At 42.9% G+C, this 23,421-nt stretch overlaps 1 protein-coding gene across 1 annotated transcript in view; it reads right to left on the reverse strand.

Moving 5' to 3' along the window:
* The window catches only part of TNFRSF11A (TNF receptor superfamily member 11a), a 51,127-nt gene that overhangs the window by 7,008 nt on the left and 20,698 nt on the right, over positions 1 to 23,421 (reverse strand). Inside the window, exons 2-9 of the mRNA XM_046672024.1 lie at positions 21,306 to 21,387; positions 19,774 to 19,899; positions 15,910 to 16,053; positions 12,961 to 13,054; positions 11,474 to 11,568; positions 9,950 to 10,063; positions 7,287 to 7,339; positions 5,238 to 6,009 (exon numbers count right to left, since the gene is read on the reverse strand). Coding sequence (XP_046527980.1) covers positions 5,238 to 6,009; positions 7,287 to 7,339; positions 9,950 to 10,063; positions 11,474 to 11,568; positions 12,961 to 13,054; positions 15,910 to 16,053; positions 19,774 to 19,899; positions 21,306 to 21,387 — 1,480 coding nt within the window. The remainder of the gene's footprint in view (positions 1 to 5,237; positions 6,010 to 7,286; positions 7,340 to 9,949; positions 10,064 to 11,473; positions 11,569 to 12,960; positions 13,055 to 15,909; positions 16,054 to 19,773; positions 19,900 to 21,305; positions 21,388 to 23,421) is intronic.

Here is a 23,421-nt window from a genome sequence, read left to right on the forward strand (position 1 = left end):
GTGGCACACTGGACTCTCCAAGGCACGGTACACAAATGAAATCCCTATCAGCGGCACTGATTTAAGGGGAGCCCATGCAGTGGTTTAAGAGACAAGCTTCACAGTCAGATGTTTGAATCACGGTTTCGTCACTGACTAGCTGTGTGGTTCTGCATGAGGAACTTGCTGATAGGACTTCTGTGAGGAATTGGGAAGATAATACACACGAAGCCCTTAGCCAGAACCTGGTAACTAATATCTATAAAGTCATTGATAAAAATATAACCTTCAGGATGTCAACACGGTCTTACACGTCTCTGAACACAGGCGACTGATAGAATTATATTTGAAGGCTAATCAAAAGTATGATTTGAGAGCCAGAATGACATGAGGATTTTTGTGTTTTTTTTTAAGGAAGATTAGCCCTGAGCTAACTGCTGCCAATCCTCCTCTTTTTGCTGAGGAAGACTGGCCCTGAGCTAACATCCATGCCCATCTTCCTCTACTTTATATGTGGGACGCCTACCACAGCATGGCTTGCCAAGCAGTGCAGTGTCCGCACCTGGGATCCGAACCGGCGAACCCTGGGCCGCCAAAGTCGAACATGCGAACTTAACCGCTGCATGGCACAGCCAGCCCCTACCTGAGGACTTTTTTAATTAGAAATTTTGAAGAGTTTCTAACCTTTAAAATGGGTTAGTTGACTTAACATTAATATTTAATGTGACTTAACTAGAAAAATTTCCAAGTAACTTGAGAGAGTTAAAAATAGCATTTAAGTCAACAGAAACAATAATAAATGAAGTGCCCCATCGTGACCAGAAAGGTGTTTATATTTTGCTAAGTCCATGCTTTACAAAGTGGGCTCCGTGGAATCTCTTATTTCTCAGGCAGAGAGAACAAGCTTCCTTTTAAGAACTCAATTCCTGACAGAATTTACATTTTTAAGCAAGGCAATGCACACTTCTCTTCTCAAAAGCTTATGTTGTTTAAAATACATGAATATTAAATCACAAGAACTATAGCAAGTAATACCACCCAATTGTCATGTAGATTTTCTTCCAAGGAACAGAACTAAAAATATACACAAATACACTCAAACTACCCAGGCTACATTGAGTTCTTTTGGAATTTTTTAAAAACTTATTTTATATTTAACCCATATGCTTCTCATGTGATTTTCCTTTTTATGGAAATGCAAGCTCTGTTTTAGGCATTTGGAAGAAACTGGGTATATGACGATAAGAGAAGGGAAGCAGTATTTAATAGTTCCATTCTGAATCATGCTTGAAAATTACTTAGAATGGCGTACGAAGGAAACCCTTCCAAAATGAGCCCCATTAGAACAGAAAGAAGGCAAGCAGGACTAAAGTAAACAAAATATACGGTGAACACATTTTTCATATATTTTGAAGTAATGCATTGACTTTTAGCACTAGTGAATGCTGAATATTATTACCAAAAACCAAATTATAAGACCTTTTTTAACTTGCAGAGTCAGTGAGCTAATACCTGCCTGTACCACACTTAGCTCAAAGTGAAACACAAGTTAGTGGATGGCATTTCAACAGGAGAGAGAAGAAAGTTAGAAACAGAGGACGAGCCATTCTTTGGGGTGAGGCAAGGAAAGGGGAAGAAAATTAGGGCAGGAAAACCTTTATCTGTCCTTTCAGGATGGAAATAGATAGTCAAGAATGGTCATTTCAGGACAGAGTGGGACCCAGGGATGGAGACTGAGGATGGGGGAGAAATGGGGTGGGGCAGGTTCCCTTCATCCTTCAGTGTCCTTGCCTCCCAGGCTTTGGCCTTGGCGTATCCGCCATTTGGATGAACCAGTTTGCTTTTGCTTCGTCGTCTCTGCCTCCTCTACCCAGGACATCTAGGTCTGCCCAGGAGCACTAATGCCAGTCCCTTCACCCCCTGCTTGGCCCCCAGCTCCCCAGAACAGACTGAAGAAGTGGGAGGCTGACCACGGGTTAGGGAGCAAACAGGGAGCTATGGTCTCTTGTTCCTCTAGTTATTCATGACTGGATGAATGAATGAATGAGCTTATAAACATCTACTCTCTTAACATACTGTGACTAAGCCACCTTAGGAGAGACTAGAAAGATCAGGTGTGGCGAAGGTCATGGAAATTCCTACTGATGGCTGTGGCTGCCTAGAGACGGGATGTTGAGAAAGGAGTGAGTGTGCTAGGCTCAGTGAGAAAGACTCCAAGATGAGCTGGGGAGGGCTGCTGAGGGTATGGAAGGGGCCAGTGGCCGCACAGGCGGCATACCTGCCATCCCTGGTTTAGGAAGTAGCATTTGAGCTGAGAGTTCAAAGACAGGAGGAAGTGGGCGCGCTGAAAAAGGGACAATGTGGAGACAAGGGAAGCACGTCACGGTGCAGAAGCAGGCAAGGGAGAGCTGTTCCCACTAAAAGTGGCTGGCTTTGGCCAAATCTTTGGTGGGTGAGCGGATGAAGGGGCACAACAGGCTGCAGGTTAGAGAGGGGCGTGCCGTGGAAGGCTCTGCTTTCTCAAATTATTGATTCTTTTTGTATTGTCCATTCCCTGAGCTCAATCCCTATTTGTTTTCCAAGTCTCCATGGCTCAGTGGACCCTCAATAAAATTTGATAGAAAAACAATGTGTAGCTGGTGTTAAGAACCATTGTGGGCCTAGTAAATAAACAACTCGCTCCGGCTCAGAAGCAGCTGAACCAATTAAGTGATTTCAGGAGCCAGAAGCAAGTCACTGGCCCACTAGAGACACATTAATTATAAGAAATCGTTCTTTCTTTCCCATGAAATAATTTTCTGGATACAGTGAGAATTCTCCAGACTCAAGGCGAACGGGCTTGTAACCAAGGTAACCACCACCGAGTTGTCAGGATAATACTTAAGAGGTAAATGAAGACATGATTATGTTAGGACATAACCAAAGGTATGTTTTCCCCTTTCTGGGTCTTTGCTAGTAATTCTCACTGTGCTTTGAGAGTTATACCACTGCTAAAATAGCCTTCATGTTGGGTATTGGTGGAGCTGTTTCAAGAATCATCATTCTCTTCAAAAGGATGCTGGGGGCAAAGGAGACACTCTTCCCTACCGAGGAGGTCCCCAATCCTGTCATTTCTCCAGAAACCACTTGATTTGGTTGTGAGTTAAAAAAGCAACAACACAAAATCCAAAACCCAATAAAAAGCCCACCTCCCTCAGGTCCTGAGAGCACAGTGGCTTTTAGGACATCAAATAGGATCAGGCCCCCCCTCTTACCTTCCACCCAAGCTCCATCCTATTTCACACATTTTATAGAACACAGATTATGACAGTTTTTGAAAAAAGCAATAATGAAAAAGTGCTATTTTGACCAGAAACCAGAAGGCCTGTTCATGTCGAAGTAATTATGGAGAGCACAGCACAGCCTCCAAAATCAGTCTGGCTGCTGCTTCTCCTCGGGCGAAAATGAATCTGGCCCGTTTGCCGGCGTCCGCGGGCAGGCTCTCTACGGATGTTCTGCATGGCTAAGCACCAGACGAAGACAGAAAAAGCAGTGTAAACTTTCCGCAAATTAACACCACTTAGTTGATGACACACTTTTTTTTTTTCTTTCCTCCATGCCTAGATGTTTAGTGCTGGAGAAATAAAAGATAATGAAAAACAGACTAGGGCACTTTTTTAACCCTTTACAGGGGAGCACAGATCTGGCTTTTGGTTTTATGACACTAAGTGAAAAAAAAAATCTCTTTAAATTTGGCCAGTACCATTCTTCCAAGAACTGCTGATGATTTTCATACTGTGGCAAACGTCACCTTCCTGGTGTCACCAACAGAAAAACCAGCCTGCCCCTGGCAGTGTTACCAAAACATAGCCATGGCCCCACTGAGCTTCGGACTCCCCACAGCCCCCAAAACACTAGCCTTCTGTGTGTCTCTATACCCAAAGGGAAGACAAGCAACTGCTAAGAAAGAAACAGAACAATGCAAACAAACAATGGAGCCAAACTTTTAGTCACGGAAATTCCTTAAAATCTTAAAAAAACGTTGACGTTTTCTGAAGGAAAAACACATCACTTCTTTGAAAAATATCCCTAAACGTATCCCCTCCTTTCAGTTTGAGAATTTATCTTATAGAATTTACACATCAGTGAATTTGTGTAGTTGCAGCAAAACCACAGACCTTGGAAAACAGATTAAAGTACACTATTCTACCAAAGAAGCCAGGGGCCATCATCAGCGTGAGGTCAAACAGTCTCTGAGCTGCGGGCAGGGATCTAGCTACCTCTGGTTATAAAATAACTCAAAGACCAGCTGCTAGCACCACTCGCTGTCTAAATAAAAAGGCAGGAAAGGAAAAAAATAAAAAGCATCCCAGCATGAAGGTGGTCCATGAATGCACTCTGTTTAGAGGGTGGGAGGATTCTGTGAAGCCCATTAAATAGTATATATCCATATTTTCATTTTTCTGGAGAGAGTGTCTATAGCGTCCAGAAGATTCTCAAAGAGACCATAATCCCCCAGAGCCGGAGGAAGCCTTCAGCATCAGAGGCAAAGTCCCTTGTGACTACATAATGAAACAGATGGTGTTCTACCTTTGTAGAAAAAGCTATAATATTATAATTGGTGGGCTATTCACGCTCAAGCAGTGGGGCAGTGATAAATCTCTATTATGATTTTAAACTGTAAAATTATCTTCCTGGTTCCATAAATATATTATACTCAGTGGTTATAAAAGAGGTTTCTCATATAAAGCATTAAAGGATGGTTTACTGCATCATTAATTTGGTATAGAACCAACAAGTTAATTTCAATAAATATTAATTAAAGATTAAACAATTTTGTTTGTCCTTCTGAAATCTATAACACATTTTTTTGGGGGGGGTGGATTTGAGGTGTCAAAAAACAAAAACAAAATCCAGAAATCTCAGCCAAGCCCGAGGTCAATGTTGACATTGTCTTCAGAGGGTCAATACTGGGATTTGAGGTCTAATCCCGTCACAAGAAGCCTGATTGCAGGAGGGCCTCAGCTAAGTATCAATGAAGAGACAGCCCCAGGGGCAGAGGAATAAGTCACAGAGCAGTGGGCACAACCCACAAACCCAGTGGGTGGACTGAATCAAAACCCATCCTGTAAAGAGGCCTATCAGGAGAAAATGCTCCAGCTGAATTTTTCGCACGTTCGCTTCCCTCTTCCCTAAATGGTGTGTGACATTTGCCCCCAAACACTGCACCAACAACAGGCTTCTTTGCTTAGAAGCAAGAGACCAGGAGAGCTACTTACCAGATGCAGGTAGCTGGTCACTGGAGGGGCTTCCTGGCCCAGGGCCTCCCTTTGTGGAGCTGGGAAGCCTTACATCAGCCCCATCCACGGGCTGGCCTGCCCCCTCTGCCCCGTCAGCGGCACCTTCAGGTGGAAGGCCCATGCCATAGGCACACTGGGGCAAGGGTCCACTTTTCGGGGAACCCATGAGGGGTTCCCGGTCCTCCACAGGAGGGTTCCCGCAGCCTGTGCAGCCGTCTGCAGAGTTGGAGCTGGCTGCCCAATGGGGGCAATTGCTACCCTCCACTTTTTGCAAGTACTTTTCGGAGGACATGGGAATCCAGTCAGTCCTGCACAGGCGCTCGGCGAAGTTGCAGCTTTCGGAATCCACCATGTTCTCTGTCCCAGTGAAGCACTGGCTTAAACTGTCATTCTCCCCCACCTCCAGGGGCTCAGTGAAAGGGGGTGTGGATTTGCTTCCAGGCTGAGTGAGGAACAGTAAAGAGTCTGGGGTCTGGGAGGGCCTGTCCACGTATTCGTCTTCCATAGGAATCTGCCTGAAGGGGTCCCCCTCAATCTCGCTGATCAAGGTGAGCATCCCGGCGTCTTCTGCCCGTGCACGGGGACTACCGTCTGCACACGCGCCCCCACAGACACCACCATCGTCTGGACAGCACATGTCTTCAGAAAACATCTTCTCTTCCAGAGTCAGCAGTAAGACGCCTTCACGAATTTCACGCTGGCTGGAGGCTTCCATGTGAGTGCTGCTAAAATTGCTGCCCGAGGACTCCTGCTGATTTAAATTCAGAAGACAGAAGCATTAATACCCAGAGTTATTAGAACATGGTTCTGCTAAACACAGCTGAAATGGTGTTTACAGTAATTATTTCCACCATAACAAGTACAGATGGAACACTCACTATGGCACTTTATTTGTGTTATTTAAAATTACAGAGTGGGAGGGAACCCTAAAATGGCATATAACCAGAAACCAATGAATCTAACTGTATTTCAAATGAATGGCATGTTCCCACTGAAGCAAGGGGAAGAGCTATCCCAAATACCTTTAGAACACAGTATTTTGTCTATACTCTCAACCTAAAATTTTAAAAAAACATAAACAAATATTGCATCTAGTTAGTAGCTTCGTTTTTTGCTGTGATATGGTTTAGTAATTCTGAAACTACTTTCTGTGTATTCTAGAATTGAGCAAATGAGTAAATATACTGAGAAAAATGGGAGCCTGGTTCATACTGTTGGAAAAGGGAAGATTCAAATACAGATGAAGGAAAGACTAGAATGAATTCTGTGGTGTTGCGACTGGAATTGGGGACATAGTATGAGCACACGGCCTAAAATTTATGTATCTTTATACCTAAGAAAACAAATCTAAAGGACATAATTGGATAATTAATGAAATTTTAATATCAAATGTGGATTGGATAATAGTAATTGTACTACTACTAAATTTCTTGATTTTGATAAATGGCCTACAGTTATATAAGAGTATGTTCTGAAGAAATTCACACTGAAGTATTTAAGGGTATAGGAGCATGGTATCTGCCATTCACTGTGAAATGGTTCAAGAAAAAAAATATACATACACACACAGAGCAAATAATAAAGCAATGTCATAAGTAGAAACAAATGGTGGATCTGAATGCAGGGTATGTGGAAATTTTCTGTACTATTCTTACTACTTATGTATCATTTTGAAATTACATCAAAATTAAAAGTTACCAAAATAACTACAGAGTAAAGGAAAGTAGTAGCTCTTTCCTCCTAGGAATCTGTACTAGGCAATCACGACTGGCACCAAAATAATAATATAAATAATATACGTACACAGAGATGATGGAAGTGGAATGAAATACAAAGAAAACAGGCATTTAGGATGAGTACCACCTTGGGCTTTGGGTTATTCTGTGGGAATCAACCCTGGGATTTGAGGGTCCATCTCTTCAAGGAAGTACCCCTTACACAATAGGACTCAATATTTCACTAATAATAGCCCTATCAGCCTAATTGTTAAAAGTACTTGAAGGAGGCACTTAAGATTTTCAAATTTACCTTATTTCCACTTAGGCGGCGGCAAGCCTCATTGACCCAGTGCCACAAATTAGCTAGAAAAACAAAGAAAGGATAAGGGCTTCATATGATTATTTCCTATTTTTAATTAAGTGTTACTGACCACTATGTCAGTTCAATATTGTCTTTAAACATAATCCTCTGCATGTCTTCCAGGGAGAGTTCCTGAGAGTGAAAACACTTAAAAGAAAATCAACCAATTTAAAGACGATGAAGGCATCTTAGTCTTCCTCTCAAAAACAGAACTTTCTGGGCTGGCCACGGTGGCCTAGGGGTTAAGTTTGGCGTGCTCCCCTTTGGCAGCCCGGGTTTGGTTCCTGGGCATGGACCTACACTGCCCGTCTGTCAGTGGCCATGCTGTGGTGGCAGCTCACGTACAAAAAGAGGAAGATTGGCAGCAGATTTTAGCTTGGCGAATCTTCCTCAGCAAAAAAACCAAAAACAAACAAAAAAACAAAAAAAACCCAACTTTCTGATCCATGTAAAGCAAAATATGATCCAGTAACGTTCTGTCGAATGCCTTCGGGCACATTTGAGGGCTGTCAGAGCTGCTGTTATGACGACAGACGTTCTCACTCCCTCAGCAATGTTTCTTTGACTACGAGGGACTAAGTTCAGCATGTACAGGAGCAAAGATGACATGGGCGTAGGAGACTGACTTTCCAGTAAACTAGCTCAAACAGATGTACAATAAAAGTAAAGCACACGCCGGCAGGCTGTGTCAGACCCCAGTGAGTTCCAGTGGTCCCTGGATCCTTTTCCACTATACCCTCTTGCTTCTCAGAAGAAAGAAGGATACGTTCTGTGGCAAATACAAAGAATATTTCCACTAACTTTTTAAAATAGAAGTGATGAAACAAGTCAAATCTAGGAATTAAAAAAAAAAAAATCTATGAACTTATATTATTCAAAGATAAAATTTTACCCCACCTCCGTTGAATATTTAATGTTGAATTCACTATAAAGACTGAAGTCAGGAAGTTGTCAAGTCTCCATTGGCAGATAATCAAGTCATAACAATAGCTAGTGATACCTATTATGTGACCTTGCCCCGTTTACTTAACTTCACTGAGCCTCAGTTTCCTCACTGTCAAATGGAGAAATTGAATGCCTTCCTTAAACTGCTGTTATGAGATTTAGTTAGTACCTCTAAATGCATATAGCAGTGCTGGCACAGAATACATAGTCAATATATGTCAGTTATTGCTACCGTCATCGTCATTCTTCTTACTGCTGCTTTTTTATAATTTTGAAATTATATAAAAATAAAGTTACCCCGAATAAAAGGAAGGTTGCATCTCTTTCCTTGTAGGGATCAGTACTAGACAATCCCAAATGGTACTGAGAAATATCTGCACACAGACGTGATAACTTTTCATAAGTACTATGATAATTTCTCCCCTGGATGATTGCAAAAGCCCTCCTAACTGGTGTGCCTGCACCCACTCTTACCACACCTCCAAATTTGTTTTAATTACTGAAATAGCCAACTACTAAAACCAGAGGTTTTTGAGATGGCTGTTTTTACTTCCCTTTGACGAGGATAAGGAGCAAACTCCTTAGCAAGTTCTGCGGGGCTGCATCCTCCGGCCATTCCTCCCTTTCCAGTTTAATCTCATGCTGGTTCCAGCTTTCTACTCCAGCTGCACTAACCTTCCTTCAGTCCTGACTCGCCCTGCTCCCTCCATCACGCAATTCTCTCCACATGGAATGCTTTTGATTCTCCTTGACTCTCCTCAGGCTAGTTAATTCCAACCTGTCTTTCAGATCTCAGCTGCCCTGTCTCCTCCTCTAGGAGGCCCTGGGCAACCCCAAGGCTGGGAAGAGGCCTGTCATATGCTCCCCTGGAGCTCTGCACCTTCCCTTTCAGTACTCAGCCTCAATCCGTGGGCCTAATGCCTGCCTTGCCCACTGAGACGCTACCTCCGTGAGGGCACTCACTATGTTTGTGTTGCTCAGTATTGAGACCCCAGTGCCAGCCAAGTCCCTGGTGGCCAATAAACATGTGTTGAAGGAAGGGATGAAGAGAAAGTTAACAGTCATAAATCCCGGCTTAGTAATCGGTAGGCCCATTGCCCTTCACATTGATAAGATAGGGTAGTAAAAGATTATACAGGGAAAAAAATTAAAGAACATTGGAGGTCTGTTTATCTCATATAAACATGACTATATGAACAACCCACATCATCTGCATATGCATTCTTCAAATCCCCAGCTACGATGTTGTGAGGGAAGTGAAGCTGCATTAAATAAAAATATTAAAAAATGAATAAACTTTAAAAAAAGTGGCTTGTATTCAAACACTGCTCTCTGCTTAACACTGGTGACTTCAATCACCATCTTCTCTCTTTATCTTTTGATTGCCCAGTGTTACATTAGGTAAGGTAATGTCAATGGAAATAGCAAGATGTGCAGGGTTTCATGAAGCCCATGGGTGTAACGTGGGAGAAGTGTCAAATCACAGCAAAGCAGAGGTAGACGAGATAAACAGTGAGCAACTGAAAATGGAAAAGGATGGCAACCTCTCCAGGCACTTACTGTAAGCAGGTCACCCGTGGGCAATATATGCATCTTCCAAAGCATTTACTTAGAAATGTATCGTTTTCTTTAAGATTCGTTTTCAAAAACCACCATAGACACGATACCTGTTAGTGCTTTCCCTTTTTTCCTGTAGTAAACACCAAAGATGACGGCAGCAACTAATGCCACAGATATGAAGAGAAGCAGAATAATTAAACTAGGCAAGTAAATCTGGGGTTCTGTATTGGAAGAAAATGAGAAAAAACGGTATTAAAGATTATTTTAATTTTACTCTCTAAGTTTAAAAACCAAACCCTTTAAATCAAACCCCAGCATCAAGGATGTTGGTCTGGAATGAGAGAAGTGTGAAGCTCTGAACCCTGACATAGGTTTGTCAGAGTGCTCACATTCGGAAAGGTGGACTCAGCAACAGAGCCCAGTCCTGCTGCCGGGCATCGCTCCGCGCGAGCCCAGCCCAGGACCATCTTTACATGGTTCTCCTTTAGAACAACCCTAATCATGTTTGTCATGCCATCCGGTTCCATCTTTGCTTACCTACAGAACACCTCAATCTCTCCAGCTAGACGGCCTGGGAGGCAAAAGGAAGCTCCTTATCATATTTCTTTTCAAATAACAACACGGCACCAGGATTTTGCTGGTCATGAGAACAGAACTGCAGCCATCTGTGAAGTGTTTCAGGCATTCCGTCGACAACACAATGTGGACTCACCCAATTTCTTCATCCCCCTTGATCACTCCATTGCTAGAACCTTACACTATAAATGCTTGGTTGACACGACCTGGTTTCCAGGACTCTCCCCTCTCTCCTTCTCTCTTTTTAAAAATAACTTTCTATTCCCTCGCTTATTTTTAATATTGTCTTCAAAATGGTCTATTTAAAACGCTGCTCTGACTGTGTAACTCCATATCCAGAACCCTTTGATGTCCTCCTGTTTCCTAAAATGTCACACCTAAACCCTTGATTTTCTTAGCCACAGTTCATTAATCTCATTATTCTGTGGCCCAGGTTCTCTTGCCTCATCAGAAAGGTCTTTTTGCCACTTAGGCCATCTCTGTGCTGCAGTGTCTGGACCCGCCTCCAGATATCTCACTCACCTGGGTAACCAGCATCCTCCACTACGTGTCAATTTCCTGTCAATCTTTGAAACTGTATTCAAGATTAATTTTGTCTACAAAATGTTCCATAAATAAGAATAGCTATATTCCAAGAAGTTGTTAACTCTGGTTTATAACCAAAATTTCCCCATGGACACTCCTACTGTGAACTACCACCATCTTACCATATTTCAGCATTTTAATTTATGTTTGCAGCTCAACTTTCTTTCTTTTTTTTGTATATTTGAATATATTGTTAGATATATCATTAGATTATTAATTAGATAATTAATTAGATTAATTAGATATACATTATATTCTTGTTATCCATTGCAGAGTAGAAAATTATCAAGTAAACACATATCTGGAATTAAAATACTGATAAAAGTGAAATCCTGAGCTGATCATGGATAGGATGAGTTGAAAAGGGAGAGATGAACCCGTCTAGATATAGCATGTAATTCAGGAGAAATCTAGAAGAGCTGACTAGATGGGGACACATCTACCAACCAACCTGCTCTATTTAAACATACCATTTGGTGGTTTCATTGATGGCAGAGAAGAACTACAAACCACATCTGATTTATCAGTCCCGTGATGTGCTTCCATCTTTCCAAGAATGGTACAGCTGTGGAGGAAAAGGTAGTTAAGTACTTTGGTTTTATATTCTTATTTAGGAAAAAAAAGCTACACAAGGTTTTACTCCAGTAGATGACTAGCTCCTTCAGGAGAGAAGCTCAGGTCTTCCTGGACATTTGAATCCCCAGCACCTGTCCACACATCATAAAGGTGGACAAAAGAATAAACAAAAGTAACCACTGTCAGTGTTCTCTAAGAATGACTCTGAGAATATGGTTCCAGAGAGAGTAGATTGGTGTTTTTTTGAAGAAGAAGATTAGCCGTGAGCTAACATTTGCCACCAATCCTCCTTTTTTTGCTGAGGAAGACTGGCCCTGAGCTAACATCCGTGCCCAACTTCCTCTGCTTTATATGTGGAACGCCTGCCACAGCATGGCTGGAGAAGCAGTGCATGGTTCTGCACCAGGGATCCAAATTGGTGAACCCAGGGCCGCCGAAGCGGAACATGTAAACTTAACCACTGTGCCTCTGGGCTGGCCCCAGATTGGTGTTTTCAGTAAAGAAGATTCCAACACTTCCATTGCTAGGGCTAAGTGATAAACTTCTGATGAATGCTCTTTTGAAGTCGAAAACACAGCAGATCTTTTCAACATAAAACTTGGATAAGTGGATCAGAAAATAAATATTTAATAAGAATATATTGGGCACTGAAAGAATCATTACATTGATTATTAGTATTCAACAACCAGCAGGCAATGAAAGGATTTAGGAATTCCACTATAGATATATTCACATAAGGGTGAAATAGTATATATATGAGATGATTCATTGCAAAATTGTTTATTATTGCAAAAAGACTGGAAACAACCTAAATGATTATCAATAGGAAACTTATTAAATAACTTATGATACATCTCTACAATGAAGTACTACATAGCTATGAAAAGCCATGAAGATCTAAGTGGTAATATGGAACGAGCCTCCTGCAGGATAGATTACGTGTTTACAGGATGCATAATTTATATAAACAGGGGGCTTCCATATACGCATACACAACACACACCCACAATCTCTGGACAAACGAATGAATGGTGTTGAGAAGCTGGGAAAAGTGGGAGTGGTGAGTGAATGAAAATAAATGTCATAAATCATTTCCAACTAAACAAGGTTAGAAAAAGGAGAAGGAAGCTACCACGGTAAGTCAAGATTCAGTCAAACCAAATCTAAAAAGTAACACACAGTTCTTGTCACACATCAGGATGAAGATTGGTGGGACTGGTTTATTTTGCCCACGCTCAATTGACAGACTCTTCCCATTTTGAACATGGCTTGGAGAGGAAGCCTCACCAAAGTGAATCAGTCTGTTTTCAACCCAGAGGAGACAGGGAGGTCGATCTGTTTAAAATCAACAACCTCTCTTGGCTCCTTCACCATCACTTACTTGGTCCAGGGTTTGCACTTTTCTGTGGAAGAGAAGGCATCGGAGAAGTAGCCTAGAAGGCAGGGCTGACACACCGTGTCCTTGTTGAGCTGCACTGTCAAAAAAACAAACAGACAAAAGAACAAACAGAAAACAAACGAGGACACTTAGAGATCGGCCAGGATGACGTTCCAGAGGCCCAGAGCTCGGGCGCTGACCCTCTGCCTCTGGCCTCCTCACCCCCGCCCTTGCCACCTACGGCTGATTGCTTCAGCCTCTGCTGGCTTTAGAGGGCCCCATGAACCTGTGCTGATCCCAGCAGTAGGTTACAGAATTGTGTTCAGAAAGGGAACAGGCCCAGTGTCAGGCTGCTAACGTCCGTATCTGAGTTAGAGCCAGACCTCTGGTCCTGACCCTTTGCAGTTCAGAGCCACTGTCCTGGTCACTACTACTTTGTTCCTAGCCCAGGAGCCTGCTGTCTGACTTGTTTTAGCCAGGCGTCTGTCTGCTCTCCCTTTTTAGCCTCTTGGGCTTACCATCAGCTTTCGTCTACAGAGAATGGCAGCCCTTTAGTCAAGTCAAAGGGTTTTTAAGGGAAACTTCTTGTCCTCACCCCTTCTCCCCAGCTTAATCTCACCAGCCCAAGTATTGGAGTGACAACGTTTTCTTAAAAAAAAAAAAAAACAAAAAAAACCCTACAGGTTCTCTTAAACCAAGGTTTGGCAACAAACTTTTCCTATAAAGGGCCATCCAGTAAATATTGTAGGCTTTGCAGGCCTTCCAGTCTCTGTAACAATTCCCTGTGGCATGAAAGCAATCATAGACAATATGTTAAAAAAAAATGGATGTGGCTGTGATCCAGTAAAACTCTATTTACACAAATACAAGTGGTGGGATGGATTTTGGACACCTGCCTTAAACCTGCCAGCACTGAAAGCAGGAATTGATCCTGGTTAGTAAGCTTTCTTCAACTCTTTCATACTCCTCAAAAACTACACTATCAAAACAGGAAATATCTCAGATTTCCTATGTCCATTATCCTTACTGCCACCAACACATGACAACCCTCTGGTAATTCCAATAAAGAAGAACATTGGCTACCATGTGATATCATAATCAGGCAATTGGCTAGGGCCCCAAACTACAAATTACTCTTGAAATTAGTGGCACTTCTGTGATTTATTTTCATGAATAAAACACTAAAATAAGGAATTACATTTTCTTTGTCCAAAGTCAAGTGGGAAATACATTCTTGATTTCTGCAGTTGCCTCAATAAGTAAGGTAACTCCCCCCTTAATCTAGCAATTTGATTTGCCTTGAAACCATATTAACAAAAGCCCAGTTAATGTCTAGTCACTCACATTAATTCAGACAGCTTTTAAAAAGATAAACACACTCTTGAAGAGTAATCCTTAAAAACAAAGAGACTTCCTCAGGGGTGACAAGGCACACAGAGCTTTAAGGACATTAATTTCTATACACTTGGCTTCCACGTCCACTCTTTGTAACACTGACCTGCCAGGGGCATCCTGCAGGTTCTCCTTTTCCTTTTCCCTTCCACCCTCGCACTCCTCCCACTTTTCAAAAGAAGGCACACTTCTTACCCTTCCACATCCCGCTGTGGTGCCAAACCTCTGAGAGGCCGAGCCAAGAAACAAGTCAAAACAGTGGTGATGGCCACACTCCTGCATTCAGGGCACCTCAGTGCAGCCTCTGTCTTTCCCTGTCTATTAAGGGCAAAGTACGACAACAGAAGCAGGGTATTTGGGACTAGGCTGAGCTGTTCTGAATTCAAATATAGTGCAAGATAGGGCAGGAGTGAAATTTTCATTCATCCATTCACCCCCTCTATCTCCCACCTATTGCCAAAAAATGCACCATCCCCACAGGAGAAGGCAGAGAGGACATTCAGCAAAAAGGAGGCAGCACCTTTTATCATGCAGGTGCCAAACTTGCGGAAAGGCACTGGGCCTTGTCTATCTTAGAATCAGAATTCAGAAGGCAGCTGGCTGTCATAGGAAGATTTATTCTAATAATTAAAAAACCAAGTCAGACTTTTTCTAAGAGAAAGCTCGTCTGGTTAAGTCAGGGCCTGTGACAACAAGGACAGACTGCGCCAGTTAGACTCTGGGATGGACTCTTCCCTCAATAGGAACTGAAACAAGTAATATTTTAATTCTCCCAATCCTGTGTTTGACTTTTACAGCTATAATATAGCAAAATATAATATATTCATTTTTGACCAATTGTGTAATAAGAACTATAGTAACAACCTAGTCCAGAAGAAAGGTTTTGAACGCTTAGAACCTTGAGTTACAGGAAATTTTTAAAAATTAAGATTTCAAATAGGTGCCTATTTTTTGATGTAAAAGAGTGTGAAAAGGTAATTAGTAAAAGCTCTCGAAGCATAAAAATATAGCATAAAATTCTGTGGGGAAGGTAAAACGGATATGAATCAAAAGAGAGAAAAGAACTATATAAAATTTCCAACAGCTAAGGATGACTAGTGCGTTTTAAAATAGATGAAGGGGATCAAATCGCTATGGTGTTTAGATTCCACTGAATACTTTAAAACGCGTTACTGCTGTTAAAACTCCCTGGAAACTAAGTCCTTAGCAACTCTTTAAATTTGTAATAAAACATTTTAGATGTCAACTTAAAAATATGACAGGGGGGTGCACAAGTTAAAAAAAGCTTCAGGACCCCTGCACTACCGGGTGCCCTCCTAAGTGGGGATCCTGAGGTTTCACAGATGCAGGAGTCTTGAGATGAGCACGTGAGCCGAGCGCTCACATTCCCACGGAAGATCCATGACCTGGGGTCATCCTCTGGGGACCCTCAAGGTCCTGCAGCGCCACCTGGCTCCCTGGAGCGTGAATGACGCAGGGAAGCCGGCTCAAGGGCGGCTTTGGCCTCGGGGTCATCGCACGACTGGGTGAGGGCCGGCAGAGGCACTATGGGAGGCGTACCCGGGGGCTGGGCGCCGAAGCCGGGCGCGCACTCGGCGTTGCGGCGGCAGCAGTCGCAATCCTCGCTCCAGTGGTACCCGGCCGTGCAGGCGCAGCGCCGCGGGGCCGTCCGGTTGCCGGGCTCCACGGCCACCAGGGCCTTCCCTGCGGGAGAGAGAGACAGGGCGGCGAGGCAGCGGGAGGAAGCAGGGACACACACCTTCCACCTCGTGCAACCCTCCAGCACGCAGCCCCGAGCCACCCAGAGGTAGCGCCAGGGCCGCTCGCCGACAGATGACTCACTCAGCACGCTAGGTTTCAGAAGTTCCCCTCACACTTCCTGTGCTGGGACCAAAACATCCCAGGAGGTTTTTTCTCTCAGTAATTAATAGAGTCTTGTGGTTTTTTTAAAACTCAATTTTCATGTTAGTAGGAAGATTAAGGACTGGGAAATTTATGATCATTGACTACTTCGGCTAATGCAAAATAGACTTCACAGGTTCTTGATTTTTAGTAAATTCACTTGTGATAAATATTCTTAACACGAATGCTAGATTGGACCTATGAGGATAGGGTTTCTGGAGAGTGGGGATCCATCCTGGGATCCTGTAGGGCCACAGAATCATTCAGAGTCATGAAAACAGGGGTCATGGTGTAATTAGGTAAGTCGAGAAAGTACAGAAGTTGGGCCTGATGACATACTTGGAAATTAATCACTCCCCGGATACTTAGGATAACACGCTTATTTGTCTCCTTTTGCACAACACAGAGTGAAGGGCTTTCCTTCTTATCCCACAGCTCCTGGCCCTTTCCAGTTTTTGTGGAATAGTGGTAAATGCTCACACATAGTCGATCTTTATTATTCACGGATTCATATTCAATTCCACCTACTCGCTAAATTTCATCATAGCCCCCAAATCAATCCTCCTGGCACTTCTGCAGTCATCCTTGGATGCACACAAGTCAGAAAATTTTGAGTCACTTGCTTGACATGCATGTTCCCAGCTGAGGTCAAACAGGGGGACACTCTGCCTTCCTGTTTCAGCTCTCACGCTGGAAACAAGTATCCTTTGTGTGGCCTGTTTAATGATATTTTTTTCATTTTTGTGCTTTTTGTTAGTGATTCCACTGTTTAAAATGGCCCCCAAGCCTAGTGGTGAAGTGTTATCTAGTGGCCCTTGGTGCACGGAGGCCATGATGTGTCTTACGGAGAAAACGTGTGTGCTAGATAAGCTTCCTTCAGGCAGGAGTTACAGTGATTTTGGCTGTGTGTTCGATGTTAATAAATCAAAATACTTATTAAATAAGATGTCTTTAAACAGAAATACACATAAAACAAGGTTATGTGTTGATTGGTTGACAAAAACGTCATGACAGAAGCTCATAGGAGCCTGTATTTGTCCTAGGAGTCAAGGTGTAGTGTCTTTGCTGACCTTATAGAACAGAACCGCTGTGAACAATGAGAATCACTGCACACACACACACAACATCATTTAAAGTAGACCTTCTACCCCATAAGACCCCGTCTCGCTTGGATTGTCCAAATGGCCCTTGTGCTTTACATTCTTGAATAAATTATAGGAGTTTGTTATGGACTGATGTTTCTGACGCCTCAAAATCCATATGTTGAAATCCTAACCCCCAATGTGATGGCATTAGGAAGTGGGGCCTTCGGGAGGTGATCAGGTCGTGAGGTTGGAGTGTTCACGAATGGGATTAGTGCCCTTATAAGAAGAGACAGCAGAGAGCTCGCTTCCTCTCTCTGTTCTCTGTCATGTGAGGACACAGTAAGAAAGCAGCTGTCTTGAAACGAGGAAGAGGGCCCTTATCAAGAAACCAACCAGGAGGCACCCCGATCTCCAACTTGCAGCCCCCAGAACTGTGAGAAGTAACCGTGTGCTATTTAAGCTACTCAGCTTGCAGTATTCTGTCACAACAGCCTAAGCTGACTAGGTCCGAGCTCCAAGGGGAAAGAAACAATCCAGAAACCTGTTCCCTCCTTCACGGTCTCAAGTTCTGGCAGCAGGGGAACCTGGAGAAATCTCCATTCCCTCTATGTCCACTCTCCGAGGCCCAGGTCAACTCTGCCGCACCAAGGCCAATATGCCTTCATGTGTACATAATGCCTGGAACATACATGGATAACTGTCATTTCCTTGGAAAATCCACTTCCAGTGTCCCACTCAAATGGAAGTGAATGTAAGCATGTGTGGTGATGAACGGTTCTGACATATTTTTAAATATCTTAATGAACTAGATTTTATGTTTTAATCAATTTTGGCAGTAGACAGAATGAATCTTTATTTCCAAGAGACAGCAATGAGTCAAGGTCATTACTGAGCAGTGGGAAAGAAAAAAAAGACTCAATCAGATGCTTCTGTTTGGTGGAGTTTCCATATTACCTTCTCTGCCAAAATTTGCCAGCTGTCTGTAACACATTAGAAAAATTATGATGTTAAAAAGAAATACTTATTTCCTAGTTCTGTCCACTGGAAAAAAACCTATAAACAAGGATCAATCCAGTAGCAATGAGCCTCCTAGCACTCAGACGGAGGTCACCAAATAAGATGTTCCACTGAAAGCAATCAGGAATCCTTGGAGAAACGGCTGATTCTAGGCCCAGGGCAGGACATGTCCCAGATGAGCCTGCAAGCAAGGGAGCTCTTAAAGACAATTGGGTTGTATCAGAAGACATGGGGGCCACCTGGAAGAGGTGGGACAATCTGAGCACCAGTAAAACCACAAACTGCAATGGTTAGAAACACCTCAAATATGTCTAAATGCATGAGTTCATAATATTCATATAAATCCTTTGGAGAAAGCTTGATGATCTTGTCATTATTTTGAAAAGTGGTAAATAAAGTTAGAAGCATTCATTCTGCCTTTCCTGTGTATACAGGACTTTCAGGGTAACAAATAGTTGATGAGGGCAGTTTCTCTTTATAAAGCATGCCAGCTAATAAATGAAGACGGAATGACCGAATTAGAATATCACCTTTCTGCAGCCCCTAATGAAAATGGATCTAGGCCATGACAGTCCACACCTGCTAATATCACAAAAAGAGGGAGAAGCAGCCACTATATGATGCCTGACGTAAGTACAATACACCAACTATGAAGGAGTTTTGCCAAAAACAAAACTAAACTAAATTCTGATCAGCCTTCTAGATCTAATAACCACTTTACAGGAAATATAGGAGACAGAAGCATATGTTAAATGACGCCAAGGGAATGCAACCAGTAAAAATCAGACTGGACCCTCCCCAGGAGTAACAACATGGTTTCTTCAACAGATAAACTGAATGGAAAAAGGAAAAAACAGAGAGAAAGGAACCTTTAGGTTGAGACTTAAGAGATATATTTTGATCCTGATTCCTACAAATAAATTACAGTTAAAAAAACATTTGAGGCAAAAAAACTATAGCAGTGTGATAAGGAGATCAAACTATAGAGTTGATAAGACATTGACGATTTAGGAAAAAGCTAAGAGAGTCGGAAGATCTGGCTTTGAGTTCTGCTTCTCATTTGTTATCCTTGGAGAAGTCATTCAACCTCTCTTGGTCTCAGTCTCTTCATCTTTAAAATGGGATAATCATGGCTACCTCACAGAGTTTTTGTGAGGATCTAATAACACAATACATGTGGAAACATTGTGGAAATATTTTGTCAACTGCAAGATGGGTTCCATGATTTAAACTGCAGCACAAACATATTCCAGAACAAAAGTGTGGCATGAAGAATTTTAGCACAGTGCTTCTGGGATCTGAAGCACATCCTTCTGGGGGTCCATGGTCAAAACTTCTTCCTATGTGCCCCAAAGGAGACAGCACTGGGGTATCTAAATCCATCGTTTATCCACACTCCCCACTAACATGACTGACTGACCTGTATCGCAAACTTTATGCAGCAAGCATTTATCTTCTTCATTCCAGGTGTCCAAGTATTCATCCGGGCCACAGGGCAGACATACACTTTCGGAGGTAGTAGTGCATTTGGAAGACATGTATTTTCCTAAATTAGAAGAGGAAAAAATGCACCAATAAAAAATAGCCAAGAAAGGGCTGGCCCGGTGGTGTAGTGGTTAAGTTTGCACACTCTGCTTCAGCAGCCCAGGGTTCGTAGGTTTGGATCCCAGGCATGGACGTAGCACCGCTCGTCAAGCCATGCTGTGGCAGCATCCCACATAAAATAGAGGAAGATTGGCATAGATATTAGCTCAGGGCCAATCTTCCTCACACACACACAAAAAACCCAAGAAGCCACAAAACAATAAAAATGCACCAATCTACTGGATCATTTACATGACCATGATCCCAGGAAGTCCTACAGACAGTATGACACACGAGAGGAGGCCACATGGCACAGTGATGGTCTCCTCAAGCCTCCCAGATGGCTAACATCACCTCTCCCGGGTCTGCTGTGCCTGCGGTCACAGCAGTCTTTTAGCTCTTCTAAGTAAAACATCACCTTTTCCACCCAAAGGACTAAAGAAAAGAATGATGGTTTTCAAACTGATGCCTGCAGAACTTGAGGGGTTCCCTGAGGGCTAAGCAAGAGGAACTTCATTTCACCCCTCCCTTCCCATCTTCAAAATCCCCTCTATTGTTAACATGGATAGTTAATTTCTTTTATCCTCCATACACTGTGGGCTCATGGTTAACTTAGTTTGACCAGAGAGTCCTACACACACACAGACACACACACACACACACTCAGCCCACACACACATGCATGAAAATTACTGGACCTTGGTTCTGGACATCCAACAAATATCTGAGCTGAAATATCTAAAGGGTCTTGTTATAAGGTAACCACCTTTTGCTCAAGGATACCCTCCCCTCCCCAGAACAATGAGTGAGTGAGGACCCTATGGTCTTGGGACTTCGCTGGGGCTACAGAAATACTTGGCTGCATTCTGGCAGAACACCTTTGGGGAAGTGGTAACCAGTCTACCTTCTGCCCCTCAGCAGGTGTGTGGGGAGAAGGTATTACAGGGTTTAGGCAATTTTCAGCAGCAACCATTCCAATATGATTATCCCCCCAAAAATTTCTGTGAAAATAATACTTTTAAATAAGAGTTGCATTCCATATTTTGAGAGTTTGACTCACAAAGTGCGAAGATACGGTTTTAAAAAGCTTCTTGCCTTCTCAAGAAACAGTGTTTTGGAAAACTGTGTTCCAGCATGAATTAAGTACGAGTTTCTGAAATTGCCTTTGATTGTGAAGTGATTTCACCTATTGAGAGAAAGGCTTTCGTCTTCAGAGTGATATGCAGCGCTACCTGCCACTACCATAAAAAGTGGATCCAATTTCTTTTTCCATTTGGCAGGATAGGGATCATTCCGTAGATTAAAAAAAAATAAACAAAAGCCCCACCCACTTCTGAAGGACAGTGAAAGATGGCTCCGAGTACAAACCTGGTTCACATTTGTTACAGCATCGTCCAAAATGCTCATAGTGCCTCTCACTGCCACACGGAGGGGTGATCTGAAAAGTCACCTGAAACGAAAATTGACATCAGGGAGAGATGATGCACAAGTTCTTTCTGGATAAAACAAAAAGTGAATCACCGAATTACCTTTCTGAAAAGCATAAGAAACACCATAAACAGTACTGAAACTGCTCTACATAATTTCCCCCCAACCCCAAAATGTTACTTTTCTATTCTAGCCCATTTCCCCGTGAGAATGTATAAAACCACCTGATACTGGCATGAAAATCCATTTAAGCACTTAAAAATATTTTGGTTATGCTCATGGCAGGATGACGGATGAGAGGAAAATTTACAAATTGTACACAGAAGGTTGAAAACTGCTTTACGCGAGCCACATACAAAATTGGTCCCACTTCCGTACAGTCACATGGTGGCAATATGCTCGGTCAATTTGGTCATATAACTGTAGGAGAACATAATGAGGCCCCTTAATATGTGTGTTATACTGGGGGATGTCAAATTTGGGTCTTACAAGCTATCTTTGATTTTTTAAAAGATGTTTAATACTGCTTGACTTTTAAAATTTTAACCATGCAGAGAATTTTAAAAAGCAGGACAGCAAGCTCTTATAGGAACTGTGTGGGTTTGGAGCCAGGAGTCTTGACAGCCTTCTGGCTGAGGGGCCCTGGACAAGTTGCTTAAGATTTTTGTATGTTTCCTTTCTGTATGACTCTAATACAGATATTAATTTCTGAATCTGCCCATGTAACTAAAACAAAACAAAAAGCCAAGTCCTCTACAATCACTCAGAGATTCTTATCAGTTTGTAACAGAAAAGCTGTTTTCCTCATCAGCGTTCTCAGTGTAAGAAAAAGACAGCAAAGGCTCCTGTTGGCAGGCAGTCATCTTAGAAATTGAGTGGTGAAACTGAATAGTTGGGTTTAGCTGAACAGACATCAAATTATGCATATCAAGGGTCAGGTTCCCTGCTGGGTCTCAGGGATCCAAAGTTACAGATCTTGCTCTCAAGGGGCTTACACACACCATGGTGTGTGCTACGATGGAGGCAGATGGGCCCCTACCTCGGCTGAAGAAGGCCATGGAAGGTGTCCTAAGGGATGTGACAAGTGAGCTCAGGTCAGATGAGGACAAAGGAAGTGGCAGGTGGAAGTAAGGGGAGGGATGAGGAAGGCTTCCTTAAGACTGAGCAGTTCAAACAGAGGCACTGAGGTCTGAAGTGTCATGTGGCATGGGGGTGGCAATGGAGACCATAAGCAGAGTTGGTGGGAGATGAGAACAATGACAGAGCATTCAGACAACTTCATTTGCATATTAAAGAGCTGGCGTGAAAGGTGTAGAAATAATGTGGCTTAGAAGAAGCCACGCATCTTCAAAATACCTCAGTTATGGAAGGGAGTTTCATAAAGAGAGCACCACATCCAGGAAGCCCAAGGTAGCTGAGTGTGGTGTGGGGGATGCAGCCCATGTGGACTTCTCTGACCTCACCCTGGCCAGGCAAAGGGCTTACAGGGGGGATGGGGACAGGGACAGTTATTCTGAGGTCAGTGAGAAGGACAAATGCGTTCCTGGAGCTAGGAGTGCCAGGAGGGTTTTCTTCGGACCTGCTTCCTAGACCCTGTGGACACTGGATGCTCCCCATGCATTCGCTACAGGACAGGATCTGAAGGATAGAGCAGCGAGCCCAGCAGAAATCACAGCACCTCTCCTTTCTGGTCTCTTTTTCTCTTTGTTTTTATAGGAACCCATTTCTCTGTAGGCAGCCCTTGTCTGTGTCTAGCCCAGTAATGCACGCACACGGAAGAAAGAGGAACAGAGGCAAAATGGTACAGCTGAATGTGGCTAACGCGAATTTTGTCTAACAAATGGGATTTATCTGAGCCTCATGATGTACGAACACTACTGCAACGCTGATGACAAAGGTCAACAAGAGAGCTGTGGTTGGGTGTATTTCAGTGATTAAGGTAACCAATGGCTTCTGGCCCATAAGAAAACTGCAGCGGTCTCTGTAAGATAAGAGAAAACTTCATCTGTGTTACACACACCAACAGGTTCTTTTTAGGGGAATTTGGTAAAAGGGC

This window comes from Equus quagga, chromosome 9 (assembly GCF_021613505.1).
Source record: "Equus quagga isolate Etosha38 chromosome 9, UCLA_HA_Equagga_1.0, whole genome shotgun sequence".
Lineage (NCBI taxonomy): Eukaryota > Metazoa > Chordata > Mammalia > Perissodactyla > Equidae > Equus > Equus quagga.